At 36.9% G+C, this 19,826-nt stretch overlaps 1 protein-coding gene across 2 annotated transcripts in view; it reads right to left on the bottom strand.

The window, feature by feature from the left end:
• LOC114652123 (tight junction protein ZO-2-like) overlaps positions 1–19,826 on the bottom strand; it is a 253,598-nt gene that overhangs the window by 187,496 nt on the left and 46,276 nt on the right. The window contains exon 1 of one of the 2 annotated variants that reach the window (XM_051927773.1): positions 4,751–4,875. The exons of the other annotated variant lie outside the window; for it this stretch is intronic. Coding sequence (XP_051783733.1) covers positions 4,751–4,863 — 113 coding nt within the window. The 5' untranslated portion in view covers positions 4,864–4,875. Of the gene's footprint in view, positions 1–4,750; positions 4,876–19,826 lie in introns of those variants that run through there. 2 annotated transcript variants of the gene reach the window in all.

Genomic DNA, 19,826 nt, shown 5'->3' with positions numbered 1-19,826 from the left:
CCACAGCTATGCTGATGACACACAGCTGTATTTATCAATAGCACCTGATGACCCCAAATCTCTTGATTCGCTAACACAATGTCTAACCTGTATCTCACAATGGATGAATAGTAACTTTCTCAAATTAAATAAAGAAAAAAACGAAATCTTAGTGATTGGCAATAATGGATACAATGAGGCTATTAGAAATAAACTGGATGCATTAGGATTAAAAGTCAAATCGGAGGTAAAAAGCTTAGGGGTAACCGTTGATTGTAATCTGAATTTTAAATCGCATATTAATCAGATCACTAGGACAGCATTTTTTCACCTAAGAAACATACCAAAAGTTAGACCTCTTATATCATCGAAAGATGCAGAGAAATTAGTTCATGTGTTTGTTTTCAGTCGGCTAGATTATTGTAACGCACTCCTCTCAGGACTACCCAAAAAAGACATCAATCGTTTGCAACTAGTGCAGAATGCAGCTGCTAGAATCCTTACCAGGAAAAGAAAATCCGAACACATTTCTCCAGTTTTGATGTCACTACACTGGTTACCTGTGTCATTCAGAATTGACTTTAAAATTCTGCTTATGGTTTATAAAGCTTTAAATAATCTCGCCCCGGCTTATATATCGGAATGTCTGACACCTTATATTCCAAATCGTAACCTCAGATCCTCAACTGAGTGTCTCCTTAGAATTCCAAGAGCAAAACTTAAAAGAAGTGGTGAGGCGGCCTTCTGCTGTTATGCACCTAAAATCTGGAATAGCCTGCCAGTAGGAATTCGCCAGGCTAATACAGTCGAGCACTTTAAAAAAACTACTGAAAACACATTATTTTAACATGGCCTTCTCATAACTTCACTGTAATTTAATCCTGATACTCTGTATATCCAATTCATTATAATAACTATTCATTCAAAATCTGTACTAACCCCTACTCTCTCTTCTGTTTCCTTTTCCGGTGTCCTGTTGGTGGTGGCGTGCGCAACCACCATCTACCCAAAGCACCATGATGTTCCAACAATGATGGATGGATTAAAAGCTAGAAGTCTGTATGACCATCAGCATCAAGTGACTCCGTGAAAAACCCGAACTACAAAGAGGACTATTTCATTTATGTTAGGTAGAATGCCCAGAGGGGACTGGGCGGTCTCGTGGCCTGGAACCCCTACAGATTTTATTTTTTTCTCCAGCCTTCTGGAGTTTTTTTTTTGTTTTTTCTGTCCACCCTGGCCTTCGGACCTTACTCCTTTCTATGTTAACTAATGTTGTCTTATTTTAACTTCTTATTTTGTCTTTTATTTTTCTTCTCTTCATTATGTAAAGCACTTTGAGCTACTTTTTGTATGAAAATGTGCTATATAAATACATGTTGTTGTTGTTGTTATTACCACTATAAAGAATGTTGCTTAGGTATCTAGTCTCTGGCAGAAAGAAATAACTACTCTTATCATAGAAATTTAATATATTGGTAATGAAGTACTTTGACTTTGCTTTGCTTATCAAGTTTTATCTGACCCTCTAAAATGTGTTCTTACCTATTAGTTGCCAACACTAGAGTGAGCAATTTCAATTTTGCTGGTCACCTCTTTGTGCCGTTCTTTGTAGCCAAAATGACCTCTTTGCACTTCAAAGGACAGTAGTTCAGTGCTACGTGCATAAGTCCTGGAAGAAGACCATCAGCACAGTAATCACAAATCAGTTTGCGGTTCATTTTCTTTAGATTTAGAGCTCTTTGTGCACAGTTTTCCAATAAACTGTAGGTAACCATGCTCAAATGAAAAGGTCCTTTAAGTTGTTATATTAATTATGACTGTCTAAACACTGCAAATTTTACACAAACTATCCCGATAGCTAAATAGCTGGAACACAATACTCTCTCTCGACTAGAAGAACATTCGTGCAATTCACTTAATTTTATAAAACCTCTTAAACTACAGTATAACAAGGTCACAAAAAGCAAGAGTCTGTCTTAGCAACTTTGTGTGGAAGACAGGAACATGCCTCAAATGGAGACACCACTCCTTCACATTACATACACTTTTAAACAGAGCTGATTTAAAGTTGTTAATCAATGTAGAATGACTAAATTCTACCCTACCATACTGCCCACTACTAAAATAAGCTGGATGAAAAACATAACAGATTAATTGCAGTTATGTTTAACTTGTTTGGGTAGCAATGTTGGTAAGTAGTAAAAAATTTGCAAAAAATTCAAATATGTACACTGACAGCATAATTTGGTTAAACAAGCTAAGAAATGTACCATTAATCTTTTAAAGCAGTTGTGTCTGCTATACTTGTAGCTTATTTACTGAATTTCTAAACTTACTTACATGTAGGCAGTGGTTGTTTAAAATATATTCTCGACATATTCAATATGTATTCACTTCCACACAAATTAAAAATATTATAATAATAAAAAAATCACAAATTCTAAAATTGTTGCATGTTAAGCTATTCAAAGCAAATATTAATAAGACAGGTTTCCCGGAGATCTCAGTTTTAACAAAGAATAGAAAAGAATAAATTGATAAAAGAGGTGCATCAGAATAGAATAAAGGAACGTGTACAGATATAAAACTGGATCACAGCTGTTCAGAGTCTAGCAGCCAGGAAAGCCAAAACTCGCACCCATGAAAAGTCTATCATCTACCAGAGCACTTGCTTCTAAAGGGAGAGTAGCCTAGCCACAATCAAACACTGTGGAGTAGAGAAAAGGAGAGGTCAAAAGGGAGGCCAGCACTAGAGTAGAAGTCAGTCAAGGAGGAATCTTAGGCCTACTGGTGTGTAATTTACTTTTCCTTCTAGCTAATTGTTGGCTTTGCTGACTGCTGCAATTAGTACCAGTACTAGTACTAGTACTAGTACTAGCTAATTTGAATATTTGATATCTTTCTGTTATGAAGCTTTTCCATGTGGACTTAAAGAGGGACTTTAAAATGATATGTTCATTTGTGTTTCTTTTAATAAACATTGTGCCCACAAGTCATTCTTTTATGCAAGTTGTGAAAAAATTAGCAGAAGGTGACACTGGGGTAAAAAGGCACAAATAATGAAGTGAGAATGCATATATAAATTGATTAAAAGAATTCAGTTTTACAATTCAGATGTCATGAATATACTAATTTATCGATATGGGCTTTTCAGATTTTCTTTCTAGGGATGTTAGAGCAGAGGCATTTTTCTAAGATAAAGCTGAATTAAAATTTAGTTTCAAATCTCTGTAAGACCCAGCTTTCCAATGGTCTGAGCAAACAGCTGCCTCGCTGGTGGAAATGTACAATCTGCTTGTGTTTATTCTTATGTCATTATGAGAGGCATTTTCCTCTCAGCAGCTGGCAGCCTAATTCAAGTCTCATCGAGCATACACCATTCACACAATTTCACTCTACTATTTCTGAACAAAAAATTCACTAAATGCAATAAATGTTGGATGTATTTGTTGGTAATGTGAACAAACAGCAGCAAATATATGGGAATGTGACTAAAATCAATGAGTAAAAAAACATTTTTTATATTTAGGTAGTAAATACTGACAGCCTCCATAATTCTCCAAATTAAAACTGCCCTCTGGCTTCCAGCCCCAAACCTTTACCAAATTAATGGTCTGTCTAGCGTTAAAAACAATGTATATATTAGAGACAGAAAAAGGAAGAGAGAATTAAATAGGATATTAAAATACAGGATATTTTGTTGTTCAGTTCCTCTCATAATTATATGTGAAATGTAAATCAAAGGTCCAGTTCATCATGTGAAAGGATGTTCCATATTCAGCACTTTTTTTGCCAGGCCAAGGTCCTGGAAGTCTTCTCAGCTACAAGAATCACAGGAAGCTGCCATACCAGGCTGAAATATATTCACTACATGCAGTACATGGATGTTATTACTCTGCAAAGTATTTCTCAATAATAAATGAAAGGATATTTTAAAGATTATTTACAGTACTGACCATCTGATGAAATGAAAATAAATTATCTTTGAATAGCTATTAGTTGCTAATTATTTTGAATTAGCAAATGTCAGAAAGGCAATGTTTTAATTAGTATATTAGCCTTATTTGAAACATCAATACTCATTCAAAGCAAACATCTATGTATACTTCTATAATACAATGCATCAATAGACTTACAAACATTTTGGACATTTCTGAATAAATTATCAGTTAAACAATGTACAGTATATGTTATTTTGTCAGTTTATTAAAGTTAATTAAAAACGAAGGAAAAAAGCTTGAAGATCTAATTATTACATAATGCTGATACTAATCATGAGAATGTGAACAGTAGTTTTTAAAGTTGTCTTTTAATTTGGCAAACATAGTTTTTTTGTTAATGTGGGAACCAAGTGCCATTTTAATTGCTGTATGTTATGGCACTTATCATATCAGATGCTATTATATGACATTTAACAGGAATAAATAAATGTAAATGTTAAAGTAAAAGTTGTAGCTACTGTATAAGGCCTGAACATATTTGGTGTACTAGGGTGTTTTCTGTTACTTACTGATTGGTACCAGACATACAAAAATTGTCACAAAGAAAATGACAGCATAATATTGTAAACAAAAATTATATAAAAAATATTTTAATATTTTTATTTAATTCAGTGAAAATTTTTTGCAGAAAAAAATGAATAATAAAATACTGAAATGATGATACCTAAAATACGGTATACACTTTTTTCATTCAAATGCTTTTAATGCATTACTGTCAACTGTATGTCTAATAATGAAAATACATTGGAACATTATGTCAGACTTACCCTGCCTGCTTCCATAAATTCCAGTTTCTGCTCTGTGGCAAAAGCTCCCTTTTATTAAGAGGGGCTATGCCCATAGCAGCTTGCATGATGGTAATATACTTCTTGTACTTCATGTTGATAGCTATAGACCACAGCTATCCTGTATGCATCTCATATCTGTGGTGGCTACCAGATGCCCATTTAGCTATACTGATTTTTTTTTAGTCAGCTTTAAAAAAGAAAAAGAGAGCGAGAGCGAGAGAGAGCATTTGCTTCCTGAAATCTCATGAGCGTCATTCTTACATAATTCTGAAGATCTCTAAACATTACACTAATGAAAATGCTCCAGGGGATAATTGCGTTACTAAGCCCTGACAGATAATGTAAATTCCCACATTTTGTTTAAATCCCTAACAATAAAAGAAAGAAAATTCTCTACTCAGCATACAGTATTAACCCCTTACAGGGCTTTGAACCCCTTTCTGAAAATAACACTGTATCACATTAAATTTAAGAAGGTGATGACCTTCTCCTGCAAATTCTGTCATGTGACATTGATTCTTTTTTGTTGATTTTTGGCTTAAAATGCACAAAGCAGACCAGAATACACAACCCTCAAAATTAAATTATACACTGGCAGCTGTAGCAGTGGATTACATGCTCCCTACTCAAGGATTTTTAGAATTTTAACAGATACTGGGTTAACTCATGTTTATAAATTATTATAAAAAATACATTTAAATCCATTAACAAAATTGGCAAATACCTGAAAATGTTACTGTGAACAATTCATATGTTATATGCACTCTGATAGTGATCTAGAGAATAATATGTCAAGAAATAATGATTCTTTTGTCATAAATATGATCTAATCTCATGTTATTTACAATACTTTCAACTTACATACCATTTATGTGATCTCCCTGTTCCACAAAGTTTGTTTTAAAAACAGGATTTTTTTGGTAATAGTCTTATATAATCCATCCATCCATTATCCAACCCGCTATCCTAACTACAGGGTCATGGGGGTCTGCTGGAGCCAATCCCAGCCAACACAAGGCAGGAAACAAACCCCGGGCAGGGTGCCAGCCCACCGCAGTAGTCTTATATAATAATTAACAATAATAATTAGGTAAATACAGTGGCACAATGGTTAGGGTTGTTGCCTCACTGATCAAGAATCTGAAATTTGAATTCCCTACACGGTTGTTGTCTTGTCCGAATTTTATATATTTCCACCATATAGGTTTTGACTTTCCTCCTAAATACCTAAAATGTGATTGTTAGATTAACTGGTAACTTCAAAATTGGCCCAGTATGTGCATGAGTTCCTTTGTAGTGGACAGGTGCCCTATCCTGGGCTGGCTCTTGCAACAGTCCAATATAGCCAGGATAGGCTACAGTCCCCTGAAACTCTGGGTTGGATTAGGTGGGTCTGAAAATGTTATGTTAATATAATAATAATAAAAATAACATGTCCATACCAGTGACTCTATTCCAATAACGGTTGTATATTCATCTTTTAACTGAAAATAATAGTTAATACAACAAACTTATATAATGAATCTTAATCAATGGAAATAGAATACAGTCTTCAAGAGTTAAAATATGTGGGAAGACGCTTATTAAAATATTGATTATATTGTACTTTTTTACAATATATCATATACTGTACAATTAAATACATAATAATGCACTTACATAAGAAAAAATAGTATTAATACATTTAAAAATAGTAAAAAATAGGTTATTTCATCTTTTTATAGGAGGTAAATATTAATAGCTTGAATCAGAATATATCTGAGCAGAGGATGATCAGACTCACCCAGATTTGGGATGGATGGTTCTGTCTCTATGCATAACATTAAAAAATAAAAAGACAAACCCATTCTACAATTAGCATAAAGAAGGCTTTGCACCATGTGGTGTAGTGCTCTTTGCAATTCAATTCTGTTAGCTTTTAGCCCTGGTCCGATTAGTCATTTTAATAATTGGGTCAAATAATTTACTTGTTCTCTGCTTATCTGTAGGTTAAAGGCAATGAACTGTTCACAAGCAGTCAACTCTGGATAAAGCTCCAAGCTCTCCACACTAATGGAGATAATTTACTGATAACAGCAGTGTTAAAAAGGAGCCTAAAATCTAAAGTGGATATATAATGCAAAGTTGTCTCACACACTCATTAACAAAAACACAATTTCCCATTTAATTAAAAAGCTGACGTTTGCAGGATGGTATGTCTGGTCCAATAAGTATCCACTAAGAAAGAACATTTTGATATATATATATATTTAGAGGTAAAGACTCCCTCACAAAACAAAAATAAAATACCACAAAATGTCAAAAATGCATTTGGCAGATTTGATTGGTGACGTTATAGAAGAAGAAAACTACCTGACATGTTTTTTTTTTTTTTTGTCAATAAATGTATTTTTCGATATATATTAATATTATGCTACATAAATGTACAACGCTGCTATTGTTGACACTTGATCAAGCTGTGAAATGGACAGAGAAAGTTTGGTAAAGTCCACAGAAGATGTAAATCTCCCTGGTTTTCTCAGTTTAGATGTGGGGGTGTCAATATGGATGTTGAAATCACCAAGAAGGACAATTCTCTGAGAGTAAGAGCTTTGGTGGGTCAAAAGTTCAATCAGATCGGATAAGAAGGATGCATTGTATTTTGGGGGACGATAAAGAACAATGAATTCCTATCCTTACTGGACTGTTTTGACTTGACACAACATGTTGATTTTCCAACCCACTCTGGATCTGATCTGCACTTCTGGACTATCTGCTGCCAACATTTACAGCACTGATTTGGGACTCTCTGACCATAAAGCAGTATTTTTCACTGTTTCACTGCCTTTCCCTCCTCTTACTTGTAAACGACAAATTTCTTACAGAAACCTTAAAAATATCTGTCCCTCTATCCTTTCTGGATCCATTTCTGATCTTTTACTGTCTTCAGCTAATCCATCAACACTAGATAGTCTTTTTGACCACTATAACTCAGCCCTTCATTCAGCATTAGATAAAACGGCTCCTTTAAAACATAAGGAGGTTTCCTTTAAACATTCAGCTCCTTGGTATAACTCAGAATTGCGATCTATGAAAGCAGCTGGCCGACGCCTTGAGAGAATGTCACATAAGACTTGCCTCACCGTGCACATCCAGGCTTTCTCTGACCACCAAAGAGCTTACAGAGAAGCACTAACTTCTGCCAAGAACACCCATTATGGCAGAATAATAGAAAGTGGCCATGATAACCCAAGGGTTTTGTTCTCTGTAGTTAATAAACTACTCGAACCCGCATCTGGCACAACTACCTCTTCTACTGAAGTCTGTGAGGAATTCCTCCACTTTTTCCATAACAAAATTAACGATCTAAATAATTCAACTAACATAAATACATCATCTGTTTATATCTCTCCCTGTTTTCCCACTCGATCCAGCTCCTTCTCTAAGTTCTCACCAGTCACATCTGCGTTTGTTAATAACCTGCTTTGTAAGATGAGGCCGACTACTTGTGTACTGGACCCCATCCCCACCACACTACTTAAATCCTGCCTTCATGCCATAATCCCGACTGTTACAACAATAATAAACTCATCCCTTGACACTGGCTCTGTGCCGCTCACTTTTAAAATTGCTTCTGTAACCCCAATGTTAAAAAAGTCTGGTCTGGATGCTGACAATCTTAACAATTTCTGGCCTATTTCCCACTTACCTTTCCTGTCAAAAGTTCTTGAGCGTGTTGTAGCTTCCCAACTCACCAATTACCTAACCTCTAATAATTTGATGGAACCCTTTCAGTCAGGTTTCAGGGCGCGGCACAGCTGTGAAACTGCTCTGCTACAGGTAACCAATGATTTGCTTATGGCAGCAGACTCTGGACAAACCAGCATATTAATTCTGTTAGACCTTAGTGCAGCATTTGACACGGTCAGACACGACATCCTACTGTCCAGAATGGAGAACATGCTGGGTATCTCTGGCACTGCCCTCCAGTGGTTCAAGTCCTATCTGACTGATAGGCAAGAGTTTGTTAGTCTTGGCAACAGCAGATCCAGCTCAGCACCAGTCACACAAGGAGCTCCTCAGGGCTCTGCCCTCGGTCCTCTGCTTTTCTGTATATACATGCTTCCCCTTGGCCATATTATCCGTAGCTATGGACTGGGTTATCATTTTTATGCAGATGATACTCAACTCTACTTCAATGTTAAAAGTGGAACTTCATCAGAGTTTTCTCAGCTCACAGCCTGCCTTAGTGAAATTAAAACCTGGACAGAGCAGAACTCTTTAAAATTAAATTGCAATAAAACTGAACTCCAGCAAATTGGGACTAAAATGCAACTTAATAAAATGAGCTCCTTCCCAGTCTATCTTGGCGGTGATCTCATCAGACCTGCCTCTACTGTAAAAAATCTTTGTGTCATTTTTGATTCCTCCCTCTCTTATTCCGCCCACATAAATCACATTAAGAAACTTTCTTACTTTCACCTCCGTAACATTTCCCATGTTCGCTCCTTCCTCTCCTTCTCTAATGCTGAGAAACTTGTCCATGCTTTTATCACATCCCACATCGATTATTGTAATTCCCTACTGGCAGGTGCCCCTTCTAATCTTATATCACAGCTCCTGCTTATTCAAAACTCAGCTACAAGAGTCCTTACTCGAACCAGCAGCAGTGAGCACATCACACCCATCCTGCTCCGTCTTCACTGGCTCCCTGTGTCTTACAGAATCGAATATAAAATCCTACTAATAACCTACAAAGCCTTAAATTACCTTGTGCCAAACTACATCAGTGACTTTCTCCATCACTATGTGCCTGCCCGCCCACTAAGGTCCTCTGATTCTGGCAATCTTGTTGTACCCCACACTAATCTACACTCCATGGGTGACAGGGCCTTCAGCTGTATAGCGCCCAGACTCTGGAATGACCTACCAAAATTAATCAGGTCAGCTGACTCCACAAATTCTTTTAAAAAACAACTCAAAACTCATCTGTTCAGGAAGGCTTTTAGCTCTACTTGACTTTATTACCCTTCTCTCAGTTTACCTCTCTGTCAAGATGCTAATGTAACCTGTGTGTGTGTGTGCTAGACCATCAATTATGTTGTCTGTTTTTTTTTTTCCAGAATTCACTGTCTTAATCTTCTTTATTTATTTATCTGGTTTGTACAATGCTATATACTGTATACACTGCCGTTCTTTATTATATTCTGTAAGTGCCTTGAGCATGGGAAAGGCGCTATATAAATAAAATGTATTATTATTATTATTGGTTGGTAAATGCTGTTTTCTGCTGTTGACTGCTGGCTCTCATCTTGGTTATCCGTAATGCTCCCTCAGCCTAAAGGTTCTGTTTGCGTTGCTGAAAATCAACCCCTTGTCCTACCCTTGTTCTTTCATTGCAGTGCTGCACTCTCCAAGGGAGAAACTTTGGACTTAGGTAGCAGCCCTTGAATTTCTAATAAGGAAATGCTCTGCCCTCTCGTGTTGATAAATCATTGAAACAAATAGGGTATCAGTACTTCAAGCACTGTTTTGCATATATTGTACATTCACATCTGCAGACTTTAATGCAAGACTATATACAGTTGCAATCATAATTATTCAACCCCCATTGTAAATTAGGATTATTGGCAAAATATACAAACTTTCAGCTGTTTGCCATATACAAATCAAACAAGAGCATTTAAAAAATTCAATACAAATAATATTACAAGAGGTTTCTCTGCATTCAACACAAAAATGGCACTTTTAACGACAACTTCAGTCTCAAAATTATTCAACCCCTTCATGACAAGTATTTTTATTACTTAGTAGAGCACCCATTTGCGGTTATGACCTGTTACCAACATGATGCACAGCCAGACCCCAGCTTCTGGCAGCATTCCTGAGGGATCTTAGCCCATTTCTCATGGGCAATGGCCTCCAGTTCACTAATATTCTTGGGTTTGTTTGCTGCAACTGCCTTCTTCAAATCCCACCAGAGACTTTCTATGGGGTTCAGGCGACTGTGATAACCATTCTAGAATCTTCTAAGACTTTTTCGAAAACCAAGCCTTGATGGAGTTTGAAGTATGCTTGGGATCACTGTGTTGTTGATAGGTCCAGTGACACCCAAGCTTCAGCTTGACATTTTCCCCTAGGATTTCTTGAAACTTGATCGAATCCATCTTGCCCTGCACACGTTGCAGGTTTCCAGTGCCAGATGAACCAAAGCAGTCCCAGCACATCACCAAGCCTCTGCCATGCTTCACTGCAGGCAGTGTCTTCTAATCAGCATATGTTTCATTCTTCCACCTCCAGACATACTGCTGAACCATAAGCCCGAAAAGTTCCAGTTTTGTTTCATCGCTCCACAGAACAGAATCCCAAAACTTCTGTGGCTTATTTATATGGTTTTGACCATATTGGTGCCAACTTTTCTTGTACTTCTGGGTCAGTAGTGGTGTATATCTTGGAATAAAGACCTTCAGTTGTTTAGTATGTCCCTTACTGTGGAAACTGAAATGTTAATGCCTGCTTCCACGAAGGGTTTTTGGTGACCTGCCACCTCAGAAATCTGATGGAAGCTGTTGATAGCTTCCTCTTTCTGCTACATCCAGTGCAGCCAGTGTTCCTTTAACTTTGAATCTGCGAACTATGCTTCCAATAGTTTCTCTAAGAACACTCACTGCTTTTGATATTTTTTTTGTATCCTATTCCTTGTTTGTGAAAGGCAATGATCTCTTCTCTTATATAATCTATCTATCTATCTATCTATCTATCTATCTATCTATCTAATAATAATAATAGTCAAACCTGCACTACTGTATTGTAAGATGCTATTATAAGATACAAGACAGCAGTGCAGAGCTGTAGGCAGTGTTAAGAGGGATGGCTGGTGGGTGTGATATGTACAAATATTGGTGTCAAGAAACTTAAAGGGGTGGGGATGTCCAGAGGAGATTGCACAAACAAGCAAGTGCTTAACTCCAAAAATGGGAAGGCTGTGCAGAGCGTGCTGTCGCCATGAAAGACATAGCTGTGGAAAATGGACCATAAGAGGAGGATTATTGTGTAGTGGGATTTTAAGGTGGAACTTTCTCCAGGAAGCAGGTGTTCTCCAAGGCTGGAACATCAGGGCGAACTTGAGGGATTAACATTACTGTGCTCCAGGGTTGGGACCAAAGAATAGGGTGCAGATACATTCATGGTATGCTCTGGGACCAGGACAATGGAGAAAGTTGTAGAGATGTCTGTGGAATGCTCTGGGATCGGAACAGTGGAGCAGGATATAGAGTATTTTCCAACATGCTCCCAGACCAGAACACCACATTTAATATGTACTCTTTGTATCTGCCATTTACATTATGAGATTTGTTTAGCTCTTTTGAGACCCTCCCTAGCTGTGCTGCATGCCGAAACGCGGTTGATGCGTCTGTCGAGGATTGCTTGTCTGTCACCAAGGTGAACACAGGTTCACGGTGCCACCGAGGCAAATTCAAGTTTCCAGCCAGGACACCAGGACACCACAGGCTCATCCACCTGCATAACTCTGAGTTTACCACTTAACAGGGATGGCAATGATGGTATTGAAGGCACTGGAGAAATCGCATCCACTACTGCACATAGCAAGTAAAAATCAAGGTAAGTTTCTGTATGGCTATTTAGGTCATCTACTCCAGCGATGAAATAAGCTAATCTCTTTGTTAATATAAAAAATAAAACATTTAGTGTATAAATGCTTTGAAGCACACAACACATCTTCTTACTAATACATCATGTATGATGTCAACAGTGTGGCTGTCTGTAGAATTTCACATCACAGCCACAACACCTGAGAGGTCTACCATCCCCACTCAGATTCTGGAAATATTTTGCCTCCACTTCATGTTGTTATTCTTTTGTTGTTACCAGTTATTGATCACAAAATAATCACCAATAATGTTACACGACCATATGTTAAATCACTGTTCTTAAATAGGATGTCATGACAGCACTCACATTAACAGCAAACTTCAAATCTGTTTACTGCATGAACTTTGCATTTCCAGGGAATGGCTAAATAAATTGAAAAACACATTTATTCAGCACAATAAATAAAAAATATTTACACATCGGCTTTGAACTATATGGCAACCTCCTCTCAAAGAATTGATGAATGACAGCAGCATTTTTTTTTTTGCTACAAGCTTTTATTGGCATTTCAGCTTGATTCCCTGGCCTTTGACACTGGCAAGGCAAGTTGCTATCTTCTGGCCTAACACCATCCTAATCCCCTCTTTTCTTTACTTCTCTCAGGGACATGAGGATTTTATATTTCAGGGTTATTCAATTACAGTCTGAGGTCTGTAGTTGCTGCAGGATTTCACTTTAACTAGTTTCTTAATTAGAAAAAAAAAAGGTACTAATAAAGTTATATTTTTGGGCTTAGGTTTAGTTAACTTGCTTGTTATTATTCAGAACCCTTAATTGCCTTTTTTAGTTTTAAACTGCTGCTTTTAGGTTTTTAATGTTGCCTGTTTTCTTAACCAGCCATCAATTAACATGCTTTTATTTAAACCTGTGTACATACATCGTGAAGTATCTGTGTTAATTAAATGTTTTCAGAAAAATGAGAGAGAAGGGAAGGACCACAAATCATATGAGTAAAGTTCTCAGTAAACAAAAATATAAAATGTTCCTCTTGGAAGAAAGAAAGGACTAACACATCATATAATTAAACACCTAGTGTCATTATCTGTTAGGCTTGGTTTCTGGTTAAGGTACTGGTTGGAATGAAAACCTGCAACCACTGCAGACTTCCAGGATCATAATGGAGTATTCCTGTAGGGGATTGAACCCTGTCCTGTAACAACTCTGTGGTACCTTTTGCTCCTGGCAACACCCACACTCTGCAATACAGATTTGAATCAAAGAAAAATGGACAACAGATCAGCAGTATAAAAGTGGTTTCAGTTTTGTTTTACATGCTGACAACCAATAAGGCATCTTCTACTTTTGTAAGATACTCATTCTAAAGCTTCTACTCTATAATTTTTACTAAAGTATGATTTAAAATCAACCAGAAAAACTAGCACTTAAAACAATTGACCAATTTCTACTTTATATACAGTAATGTATTTTAATGCAATAAACCATAATAGACTTCTTCACGTAGCAAACAAGTACACATTTACAAATGAAAAATAAGCACATTTAATTATGTTACAATTAAAGGCTAAAATGTGCACACGTAATAACAAAAATAGTAAAGTGGTGTAGCTAACCTGACTGTTTTTGATATAATAAAATTTATTAAGTACAATTGTTACACTGTAATAGAATGAATTAACAACACAGTTACAGTCAAAGCAGTTACATTGCAGGACCTTTCAGTTTTTACCAACCACAGTTAATGAAAGAGCTAAATATAGTCTCCTTCAGGCTTTACTAACATTTCTAGCTGACTCAAGTGTTTTTCATATTTCATTTGCAAGAGATCATGATAAAAGACCAGAAACCTGCAGATGACCACAGCTGGATTTTAGATTTTTATAATCAAAACTGATAAGTTACACATGACTAAGCGCTCTTTCATAGCTGGCTAAATGTTCTGTTCACTTTTTTTCTTCATCTTTGTCATGCTGATGCCTTCTTCCTGCCTTTCAACTCCTTTTGACAGCTGAGAGGCTGTGACCTCACCCCAGGGCACAGTGGGCATCAGTGTCATGTACCCTGTGGGTCATGAACAACCATGTACTTAGTTGTATTCAATATGCATGTGCTGATGTGTGATTCTGTGGTAGTCATTTTTTCACAAAAAAGAGTGCTAAGGAGATGCAGTTATAAATTTTTGTGATCTTTATTTGATTGCTAGACACCAAGTTCACGACATTGTTTCTTTCTAAGGTCTTGTGTATTTGAGGAGATGTTGTTAATTGTTCTGTGTCCATTCTTTCATTGCGATTTGGCAAATATTATATTTCCTTACTGCTATTGCTGTCTCTGGAGTAACTACATGGTACTTCAGGATTCCTTGGACCAAATATGTGCTACAGCCTTCTCAACTCATTAACTTCCTTCCTGTCAAGTGTAGTGTGTAATAGCGTACATTTTAATACGTTTTGCACCTCGCCTTCACTACAAACAGTTTCTGCAATATGATTTTATTTTGTGTTATAACTGTGACCTCTTGTTGCAAATGTAACAATTGAAATACTTGGTATACAGTACATGACTAAATACATGTTTAAGATCATTTTTATTTCAAAAAACTTTTGGGGAATATAAGTCAGCCTTTAATGCATCATTGAATACTGCATTCTGTATAGCAGATGAGTTGTAACACTGATAAAAGAAGGTACATATCATATACTGCACAATATGTATTTCTGTCCACCTGATGAGTACATTTGTCTGTTTATGGGTAACACTGCCCATCCAACAGTCATCTGCCATGAGTTCAAATGTCACAGAAGATTAAGCACTAATCCTATTTTTGCCAAGCTACTCCACAATCCAAACACTCCCATACCCTAAGTGAAAATATGCTGCACAATTCTTCTCAATGTATATAAGCAGAAAATCAACACAGACATCGTTCACAATGAGCTGAACCACAAACCTACAACCAAGTAATGATGGTATGGGGGATGGCATCTGCCAATCATATTGAATCTTACAAGCTACATGTAATAAGTAATATTATAGATATGCCATTACGCCTGTTCAATATCATAAACCCTAAGGATTTGGATAAAATTAATTGAAGTCTTGTCTTGGTCAGCCTTGGAAAGCACATGGGCAGACTGCAACAGTTATACCATTCTAACAGATTCCTTATGGGCTGTACTGCTGGAGACTGGCAATACATTAGTATTAATCCATGTTTTAGTCTTGTATTATGCATGCAGGTGTAGAACAGAGATATGCTAAATTATCTTGACAGTTATTTGTGAGGTAGAATTGCATTCAAACTGCTTCTAGTATTCCAGGCAGCACAAAGGACCCACAACACCCAAAATGCAGAACTAAAGGAGATGCTTTATAAAAATACCAGGAATTCTGCTGTATTAGGGTTCCGTTTATCTAAAGTGGAGAAAGGCTTGCAGCAGGTTAAAACAAACAGGGCAGTGGGGCCAGACAGAATATAAGGTTGGCTCTTAAAGTCCTGCTTTAAGCAGCTCTCTCCAGTTTTTCATTTCCTTTTTAACTGATCTCTGACCTGTGGCATTGTACCTAAGCTGTGGAAACAATCAGTCATTACCCCAGTTTCTAAGGTTTGCAGGCCAAGCTGTCTGAATGACTACAGACCAGTGGCACTTACCTCTATTCCAATTAAATGCTTCAAACATTTGGTGAAAAGCATTTTAATGACAGAGACAAACTCTTTTCAAAATAACCACCAATTTACTTACTGTGCAACCAGAAGTGTTGAAGATGCTCTGCTTGTTATCTTACATCAAATCTATACTTTTATTGATCAGCCTGGTACATATGTCAGAGCACGATTTCTGGATTTTTCTTCAGCGTTCAGTTCCATACAGCCTCACATACTGATTGGAAAACTGAATAGTAAGAATGTAAACCCTTTTATCAACTTATGGATTCAGGATTTTCTTTTAAATCGAACATAGACAGTCAAGGTACATGACACTTTTTCAAAAATCATTCATTCAAACACAGGAAGTCTGCAGGGGTGTGTCTTATCCCCATTACTATTTACTCTGTACACAAGAGACCTGAACAATGACCACTGCTCCATTATCAAATATGCTGATGACATCATGCTCATAGGACGCAAATCTGGGAAGGATGAAAGCCTCTATCTAAATCAAGGGACTGTATGGTAAACTGGTATAGTAAAAACTTTCTCACTCTGAATGTAAAAAAAGACCAAATAAATGATATTTGATTTTAAGAGACAGAAATCTATATATTCACCCATCGTTGTTTTGGAGGAGGACGTAGAAAGAGTGAATGATTATAAATACTTGGGAACTAACTTAGATAACAACCTTAACTGGAATGCAAATACAAAAAATATTCTCTAAATCAGGGGTGGCAAACTCCAGGCCTGGAGGGCCGCAGTGGCTGCAGGTTTTCATTCTTACCATCTTCTTAATTAGTGACCAGTTTTTGCTGATTACTTCATTTAATTAACTTGACTCAGGCCCCATAGTTGTTTGTTTTTCTTTAATTAGCAGCCAAACAATAATGAGACACAAAACAAGCCACCAAACAACCAGCTCCCCTGTGCCCATCACACAATATCTGAAAATAAAGAGAGGTGATGGTCTTGGTAAGATTGATCTCTCAGGTCACCAAAACGGTGCTCTTAGAAAGAACATAAAAACAACAGTTTTTGAAATGTGTGCTGTGGCAGAATGAGAGCAGCAATAAGCCATGGAATTAAATAACGGGTTTAATTAACAGCAAGAATTGGCTTCTCATTAAGAAAGTGATTGGAGTGAAATTGGTTAGAGTTTGAAGCCCCAGTTTAGCTGGTCACCTGTCAGCTCGTTTCACATCTCATTTCTGCTTGGCTGTCATTTAATGAAGAAAGGAATCAATTGAGAGGGCTGAACTCTTCTAACAGGGCTATTAAAGTGATGGGGGAAAAAGTTAATTAGCAGTGAAAACTGGTCACTGATTAGGAAAAGGGTTAGAATGAAAACCTGCAGCCACTGCGGCCCTCCAGGCCTGGAGTTCGCCACCCTTGCTCTAAATGCATTCAGCATTTATTTCTCCTCCGTAAACTCAAACTATTTAAAGTAGACAAGGACCTCATGTTGTCCTTTTATTGCAGTATGATTCAGTCTGTTATAACTTTCAGATTCATTGCCTGGTTTGGTAGTCTAACAAACCAAAATTTAAAAAAGCTCTGGCAGATAGTCCTATGCATTAAGCTAAAGTTATTGGGCCTGATATAGGTGACCTGACAAGTGTGTGTCAGAGGACAATGATAAAAAAACTAGAAATAATTTCAATTGACGACCGGCATCCATTTAATGTAGAACTTAACTGCAGTAAATTAGGAAGGATAGTCGCTTTGAAAACCCACAGAAATTGCTCCAGAAATTCCTTTCTTCCTAGTGCCATACGACTTTTTAATAAGGGATATCGTAGAAAATGATTAAGGTTTGATATTTATCCTGTAACAATTGTTGTGTGAATATGCACTATCAAACTGCCTTACCTTAACCTGTCTTGTCTCCATTTGTTTTGATTTACTTCTTTCTGTCTTGTTATTAGATGAACTGAGAAGGGAAATTTCATGTTTTCTTGTTGTAAATATGACTAAATAAAGCAAACTTGAACCTTATTGGCATCATAAGAGAACAGCAAAAACTATAATGCTGGTGTTTTAAAAGAAGAATGTCTGTTGTGTTCAGCAACAGTGCTAATATTAGGTTTTATATTTGGGTATAAATCAAGCATGTACAATCTTATACAACCTGAAAAAAACAATAAGTAATGTAAATCCCACAATTGCAATATGCTGATTTTAACATTGCACTGGTTATGCAACCTGTCTGTTTCACTTCTGCATTGTGTGATATAACAACAGAAATTCAGTTCATCTGACCAAATAGATCTTGCCTCCAAGAAACAAAATGAAACTTGGCAAAAATGAAAAGGAGTGACAACATGTGCCCAATACCCATCACATGGAAATATGATGTTTTTTCCTGAAGTCAACATTACTTATGCAAACCATAAAGAAGAGCAAGCACTCAGTATGACCACACCAAAAAAAGATATTGTACAAAATAATAAAGTTCTGTGCTACCCAAGGAAAACTGCATTTTCCATAAGGATGACTAAATTATTATAAATAAAAAAATGAACAGTATATCCAGTCAAAAAGCTCAGCTCAGAACAAGCATTGCAAAAGAGTGGAACCTGTATTTCTCTCCATATTATTTTCTGACCCCACATAGAACTTGCCATTTTTGTGGCTGTATCAGTGCCTTGTGGTTTTAAAAATCACAGCTAGCAACATAAATGTAATTATAATCCAAACTTATCTCTCCTCCTAAAAGGCATAGTATAATGGATCCAACAGTTAACTACACCCCTTAAAAACTAAACACTATAATCTTAAAGAAAAAAAAAAAATCACAATTTACTCATTTGAAGTAAACCATGGCAAGAATTCAATTGTCACACATTACAGTGTGAAAAGGCTATATATAGTTTCATAAGAAAGTATTCAGAGCCTATCTCCTTTTTGATTATGTTGCAGCCTTATGCTAAAATCATTTACATTCATTTTTTCCTCATTAAGCAACTATCAATACGCCAGAATGACAAAACAAAACCAAGATTTTAGATTTTTTTTTGCAGAGAATGACAAATTGAAATATCACATTGAAAAACATATTCAGTACTTAGCTGAAGCACTTTGGCAGCAATTAAAGCCTGGAGTTTCCTTGGGTTTAGTGCAACAAGCTTTGCAGCCCTAGATTTGGGCATTTTCTAGCATTCTTCTCTGCAGGTCATCTCAAGTGCTGTCAGGTTTAAGGGATACCATCAGTGGACAGCTGTCTTAAGGTCTCTCCATAAAGTCCAGGCTCTAGCAGGGAAACTCAAAGACATTCACAGCGTTAACCCTAAGCCACTCATGTGTTGTATTTGTTTTGTACTGTTGGAATGGAAATCTTTGGCTCATTCTGATCTCCAGAGCACTTTTGGAGCAGGTTTTCATTAAGAATATCACCGTACTTTGCTCCACTGAGTTTTCCTGTAACCCTGTCTAATCTCTCAGTGCCTACCACTGATAAACAACGTCTCCACCAAGCCTCACAGTTGGAATGGTACTTCCTCCAGGCACTGAAGCTTAGAATTGAGGCCAAGCAGTTCAATCTTTTTTGAAAGTTCTGAGTGGACTTTCATGTCTCATCTGGCCAGTCTGCCATAAATTCCTGTTTAGTAGAGTGTTGCAATGGTGGCTGTTCTTATGGAAGTTTCTCCTACACAGGTTCTGTGGAGTTCAGTCAGAGTGGCCATTGGGTTCTTAGTGACCACTCTTATCAAAGCCCTTCTCCCCCAACTGCTTGGACAAACAGCTCCAGAAAGGGTTGTGGTTATTTCAGACTTATTCCATTTAAGATTT

The sequence above is a fragment of the Erpetoichthys calabaricus genome, chromosome 5 (genome assembly GCF_900747795.2).
Source record: "Erpetoichthys calabaricus chromosome 5, fErpCal1.3, whole genome shotgun sequence".
Lineage (NCBI taxonomy): Eukaryota > Metazoa > Chordata > Cladistia > Polypteriformes > Polypteridae > Erpetoichthys > Erpetoichthys calabaricus.
Note: the sequence above shows the minus strand (reverse complement) of the source record. Positions and strands in the feature narration are given on the sequence as shown.